The sequence below is a fragment of the Perissodus microlepis genome, chromosome 1, assembly GCF_051167445.1.
Source record: "Perissodus microlepis isolate ML-2025 ecotype Zambia chromosome 1, ASM5116744v1, whole genome shotgun sequence".
NCBI lineage: Eukaryota > Metazoa > Chordata > Actinopteri > Cichliformes > Cichlidae > Perissodus > Perissodus microlepis.
In genome coordinates this window covers 2,930,782-2,937,648 of record NC_140461.1, presented here as the reverse complement: position 1 = coordinate 2,937,648, position 6,867 = coordinate 2,930,782, and the positions used below count along the sequence as shown (strand labels likewise).

Below are 6,867 nucleotides of genomic sequence, written 5' to 3'. Positions count from 1 at the left end.
TTTGTTTTTACATTCTTTAGGTCCCAATCAACACAAATAGCAAAGAAAAATTAAAAATGCATGCCATGAAACAGTTCGGGTCTTAGGAGGTTAAAGCACATTCATGCGCTCACGCAGTGTCTCTATTTATGAATCAGTGGTCGTTTAGGGAGGCAGGACATCCCTAAAGTCTACGTGAGCGATAACTGGACTTATTTTAATGTCAAACGTCGACATCAGTCCTCAGCTGGAGACACAGAGTGAGAGATTCTAACGTCAACAATAATCATTAATTCTTCTTCATGACTTCCTACTGAGAGTGTTTTATTTACAGCATTAATGGAACAGAGTCAGTGGCTTCGTGACTGAGCTGCAGCTTCTGCAATGGTACGTTCCCACTGCCTAAATTACAGGTTCCATTAGAATAAAAAACTAAGGTTTACTGAGACTGATGTAGAAGATGAATGAATGAAACCAGAGACAACAGCTCTGGACCAAAACAAACAAACAAAAAATTAGGACACAGTTTCATCTTTTATACTCAATTTTAATTTATAATGCAGGCGAGCCGGTTCTGATATAAAAGAGTGACAGAGAAATGCTGCCCAGCAACATTCAGAGCAAAGCAAAACAGCACAACCATCACGTCTGCTTCCTGATCCGCTCAGTTAAGACCAGAAGATTTGATTTTATGAATGCACTAAACTTTCACCCCCCCCCATTCATGCAAACACTTCCCTAACAAACATGCTTCTGCTGGAATAAAAGTGTAGAAAGATGAACAATACAAACAAAAAAAGAGACAAAGGTGAAGGCTGTGCTCAACGAGACTCCCGTCCCCACAGCGCCAATCAAAATATGTTACACCAATAAAGAGAACTGGAACTTTCAGCTCCAACCGCAACAAGCTGAAGTGATTCAGGTCAAACATGATTTGATTTGATTTCCACTGCTCAAGTCTGATAAAATGCGGGAAAATACACGTGCATGATGGAAAAACTGCAAAATATCGACAATTTGCAGAAACTAAACTTCACACGACCTGGATAAAAAACACATTCTGAAGGTTTTTGTTTAAAACTCGCTGAACTTTCTGGACGAATCTGTGCAGAAAAATGTAAAAATCAAAGTCTACAGGAAACATTAAGGGAACCTCGTGGGAACGTTGGCTTGAGCAGCTCAGAAGCAACAACAACATTCCTGCAGAGGTGAAGCTCCTGACAGACAAACCCTGTGGAAAAACACTCCATGCCCACACAAAGCTCATATAATTATAAAGTCTGACAGCAGTGCGCGGTGGCCCCGCCCCTCTCTGCGGCGTGCCTGCGGGGCACGGGCCTGTCCCGATCTGCTCACACCTCATTAGCAGGCGGCTAATCAGCTGGTCCGGGTTAGAAGTGGGTTTAATTAAATCTGCGGCTCGCCTGAAGAGTCTGAGGTGTCTGGGTCCGCCCAGCGGCAAACACACAAACACACCTGTCTGGACAGGCCACTCCGACAGGTGGCGGGAGGGGGTTCGTCTTGCGCACACCTCCACCTTTACAGTTTCAACACAACAACATGGTCTTGCTGTCATATCAGCAGCAGGCTCGATGCCCCGTCTTCCTGTCAACGCCCCGATTGAAGCCTCAAATCTTCAGCGTGAAACTAAAAGAAAACACGCTGATAATTTCCAAAAATAAACACATACGATTTTTACACTCAGACACTGCTGGAGGCCCCGTGATTGTCAATACTGCCAAATAAACAAGTGGTTTTATTTTTACCTAAACATGTCCTATTAACAGGTTTTAGTCCATCTGTTCACAGTCTAAACTTGTGATTTTCTGAAGTGGCGTGAAATGAGTTTAGAGGTTTATTTTCTCATTTAACACCAATCAGCTGTGACGTGTATTAAAAATGTGCACACAGCCATTGATTGCATTTCCAGTGAAATTAGCACTTTGTTCTGTTTTGTCGGGCCGAGCGCTGCAGGCTTCAGCCGTTTAAGGCTTGGGCAGCCACTGATATGGCAGGAGACCAACGTTTAACATGCACCGCCTCTGCAGGAAAGACTCCACGATTCAGACCTCAAAATTAAAAGTGTGCAACACAAACATGTTAATAAAACCACCCAGTAAAGGATAAATATATGTGTCTGTAACCCTAACCCTCCCTCTGTTTTCACTCAGTAGAGTCAGATATAAACTTTTTTTCTATTTCTGATCTTAAACAACACGAATCGTGAAAAAACAAAAACCCCACACACATACAAACAGAACTGTGCTTAAAACATCAACATGTAGTGAATGTACTTAACAATAAAAACACTTTTTTTGTTTTACAAACTCTTTGTAGAAGAACAGAAGAAAATACACATCCTGAAAAAAGGGAATTTTAGCATTTACAAGTCCATCCTGCGGCTGCGGAGCGCTCAGCGATGGCCACGGCCGTCTTCATCAGACTGAACCGGGGGTTTTCCGCCACCAGGAAGAGGAAATGCAGGAAATGTGTGGTGATTTTTTTTTTGTTGTTCCAGAGAATCCTGACAGACGACGACTCAGTTTATACGAGTTCACATCGCATCACGTTCCAAAATCAATGAGTCAATCAGAGGAGCGATGACACAGCTGGAGGCTTTCAGCCAAACATCACAGACTAACTGGCTTTCAATTTTAAAAGTCACGCTTCAGTGGATTTTTAAAAAAATTTTAAAAGATATTTCCAGAAAACATGTTTAAGCTTTTTCTTCTAAAACGATTCCAGATGTGTTAAAACTCTGAGCTGTTCTGGGTAGACGTTGGGAACACTGGCGGTTATTTTGGCGAACTGGATGATGATGGTGGTGAATTATTAAGAGGTTAAATAATAACTGATAATCACAAAAAAAAAGAAAAAGCCATGAAGAAGAAGTGGGGCCTCATTCCCAAAGGGAGAAGCTTCCATAAAAGCTGCAGATATTCAACATCCTGGTGGTTACCCTCCTCACTGCCCGTTGGTGGAGGTACTGTTGGGGGCGGGACTGGAACCCTCTGCGCCTGCGGGCGGCTGGACGTTGTCGGCCAGGTTGTGAGCGTGCTCCAGGAAGAGGTCTTTGAGCACGCTCAGCTCTTTGCTCAGCAGTTTGATCTTTGCCTCGAGCCGCTCGTTCTCCTCCTTCAGCTCGTTGACACGCTGCTGCGTGTCCATCGCCTTCTGCTTGCTGCGCATGCGGCTCTTCTTCACTGCCAGGTTGTTGCGTTCGCGCCGCTGGCGGTACTCCTCGCTCTCCTTGTCTGCAGGGGGTTTCTTCATCTTGCTGGGGGCGAGGGCTTTGCCACCTCCGGTTGAAGGGTTTGCTGGGACGAGTTGCGGGACCTGCTGCAGTCCGGCTACGGCTGCCGGCAGGGACGAAGAAGCGGCGTGGGCCTGGCTCTGGATGACGCTCACGCCGTTGTGATCAGTTGCAGTTAGTTTCGGCTGCGACGGCCGGCTCATTTGGATGTGCTGCCAACAGGTGCTGATCTTTGACCAGAGTCTCCTCAGGTGTAGAGCTGAATAGAAGACTGGAAGGAAAGAAGAAGGTCCTGCAGATGGACAGAGCCTGGAGGGCAAGACAGACCAGATTAATTGAGCAGATCACACAGAATCAAAGCAAACACTAAGCTATAGACTAGCCACGGACAACACCACACATGTAAGAAGACAAAGAAATCAGAGACAGCTGTGTGCAGATGTTTCTGTCCACGCGTTTGGAGTGGAGGCCTCACCTGAACCACAGTACGTCCCTTTCACTGACTTTATTTGGTATTTTAATAAGTAAAGTACTGGTGAATTTAATCTACATGAAAGAACAACACCATCTGATTCGTTAGGGTTAGGGTACCTAACCTCAGAGGTTCCGGTCTTTGCTGGCTTCCTGCGCGTTGACAGGAAGTGAAAAGCGTCCTGGTGGTCTTTAATATCATGCAGCTGCATCTCGAGACATCATTTTGATCTGTTATTTATTTCTCCACTCTTCTTCCTCTATGCAGTGAACCTCCCTGTCGATCTCTCACTGTTCAAGCCCACTTTTTAACCAAATCAACCTTCTACCTGAGGCTAACACATCACCCACCTGCAAGCATGTCTGTGCTGGTTGAATATCCCATATCAATTCACTATCCAGACGCCTATGCAAATGGGCACAAAGGCGGTACTATGGATTCTGCTTTGGCGTCTTTCGGTGGATGCAGGCTCTGGTCCTGCTAAATATGAGCTGCACAGTGCAAACACTGAACATTTGTCAGACTTGCCAGCTTTTTGATTTCACTCTGCAGCTCTGCGCCAGAAATGTTCAGGATTTTTTTTTTTTGTAATTTCTGCAACAAAAGGACTGACAAGCCATTTTAATGTGTTTCTATCATTTCTGGAAGGTGGAGGTCAATCAGCCAAAGTTCCAGCTCTGAACATCATTTCCTCACTTTCCCTTTCGCTGAAACGTTATACTCAGATTCTGCGGAGTTTGGTCCAGTTAGGAGGCTTCATCATCACCATCCTCCTCCTCCTCCATCACTGCGATACGATAATTGTTCGGATTGTTATTCCGCACGGCCAATTAATAGCGCCGCTCTGATTGGCTGGTGCGTTGCTATGCAGCCAGTCAGCTGTGCGCAGCGGAAAGCGCTCCGGGTGAAACAGCGGAGAGGTTGCCTGTTGTTGCATCATCACGAGCGGCTCTCTTTGTGTGGAGACAGGGGAACTCCAGAGTCATGCGGGGCTATACACAAAACCACCGCTTTCTGGTGACTTTACCGACGTGTGACAAATATGAAATCACACTAAACAGACCGAAACAGGCGGACTGATCCGAAACACGTCGCTTTAAAGTACCTAAACTTTAATTTTCGAACACTTTGACAACTTTCTGTTCACTCGAAGCGACCAACAGGCGACTCGCCGCCTCGCTACTGACTGTCGAGCTTTCCCGCTCTGAGACAGGCGTCGATTTAAGCCGATTTGACCCGAAACACAACAGCTTTCTTTTAACGTACGCGAACACTGCCTGTTTAGCCGGGCGCATAGCCAGCTAGCGAGTTAGCTCCTGTCGCTAACAGCCATCAGCTCACTGCCAGCTTCGCTGTTTTGGACCTACAGAGAAAGAAAACTACGATTTTACCTTCACTGGGAGGCGGTGGGCTCAACCGTCCGTCAAAAGATGAGAAAGTTCCCCTAGAAAACCGAAGTTTAATCCCGTCCGTATGAGCTCGGACTGTTTTTGTTTGTAACATGGAGAGCGACCGATTGCGAAATCGCTTTTACCATGTACGGCAATGTCCAGGATCAGCTAATCACAGGCGAGTAGGTGGCAGCGAGTTGGGGTGCTTGGCCAATCACCTATGAGTGTGCGGCGGAGTGATGCAATGCTCTTTGTGATTGATTCGTGTTTGGACCAATGAGACGCTGCTATCTTCTCTCGGCGTTGTTTATGTAACCGAGGCTGGTCAGATGAGTTGAAACACGTATGACTTCATCTCTGAATGACGAGACTCTCTCTCAAAACGGCAGTACCTTCAGTATCGACGCTCCCGCTTCCTTCAGTCACTATACTGTGACATCCGCGTGTACGAAGAAACCACTTCAAACACCTGGTGAACATTCACAGGTGAGACAAGCACTTAATGAAACCGCGGTCCTACCAGGAACACACAAAAACAATGTAATTACTGTTTTATTAATAATAATCATGACCAGAGACTATAAATGAAGGGATGTATAGACAAAGACCCTTAGCTGTCAGAGGTCACCTGGATCTAACCTGGATCCAAACAAACAAAAACGAAAGATCAACTTCAAAAGGTAAAAAAAGACACAAAAGAAACAAAATATTTAAAAAGTGGGTGATAAAAGTGATAAAAAGAAGATACAAACCCACAACAAACAGACAAAAATGTATCCTGACAGCACTTTAATCTCAGGCTGCGAGCTTACATGTGGTTTCTAGAGTTTCCAAAAGTGGAATGGGAGGCAGAGCCTACAGCTTCAGGCCTCTTCTGTGGAACATGTGCTCAAGTTTGGATTCAGGAGACAGACTTTTAAGATGAGACTTCACACTTTCCTTTTTTAAAGTTTATAGTCAGATCAGCTGACCCTGACCATCCCTTATCCTGCTATAGGCTCAGGCTGCCCAGGGATTTCACATGATAACATGACTGTGTAGTTATAGGTTTGTGCACAGATTTTCCCCCCTATTATTTTACCTTTCTGCTCCACTATGATGGAGTTTAAATCAATCAAGATGAGACTGCAGTGCAACTTTCAGCTTTCATTCAAAGGGTTTAACAAAACGTTTGCATCGACTGTCTAGACATTTCAGCCATTTTAATACATAGCCTCCCGCTTTCAGAGGCTCCTAAGTGTAAATATAAGGATTGATTTTAATAACTGGACATAAATCCTTTGCACCCAGTGGCTACCTAAAGTCTAGAAACCACGCCACAGTTCATCCGGCTGCTTGTACTGGCAACAACATCATGAATAAACACCCATGACCCGGTTCGACTGCAGCCATACATGCCCAGGCCATCATTCTTAAACAACTATCATCTGTCCCAAGATCTTTTTCAGGCTCTTTTAGATGTTTACTGACAGTCTGACCTGTTGTAAACTCTCTATATTTCCAATGCATCATTTCATTATGTTCAGAAAAACTTTATTTATCCCAAGGGGCAATTAAGAAGGTATTTTCTTAATAATGGAAATAATTCTGCCATCATGCGCTGTAGGTGTTTTCTATGCTCTTTCAGATCTGTTGGTGTTGCTGAGCTGGTCAGTGCATTTTTTTTTTAAACAATGCACCAGATTTTTGATTTGGCCAATACCAAAGTCTTTGCTGTTTATTTGGGCTTTTTCAGCCGAACGATGGCCTCCCTCACTTGAACTGAGATGCCA

The 6,867-nt window shown here is 44.9% G+C and overlaps 1 protein-coding gene across 1 annotated transcript; it reads right to left on the bottom strand.

Moving 5' to 3' along the window:
• Window positions 1-505: 505 nt before the first annotated feature.
• Window positions 506-5,261, bottom strand: cebpg (CCAAT enhancer binding protein gamma). The gene is made up of 2 exons (XM_084926788.1): window positions 5,096-5,261; window positions 506-3,541 (listed from the first exon to the last, which is right to left on the bottom strand). The coding sequence occupies exon 2, from the start codon at window positions 3,433-3,435 to the stop codon at window positions 2,944-2,946; it is 492 nt and encodes a 163-aa protein (XP_084782914.1). The 5' UTR covers window positions 3,436-3,541; window positions 5,096-5,261; the 3' UTR covers window positions 506-2,943.
• Window positions 5,262-6,867: the final 1,606 nt, after the last annotated feature.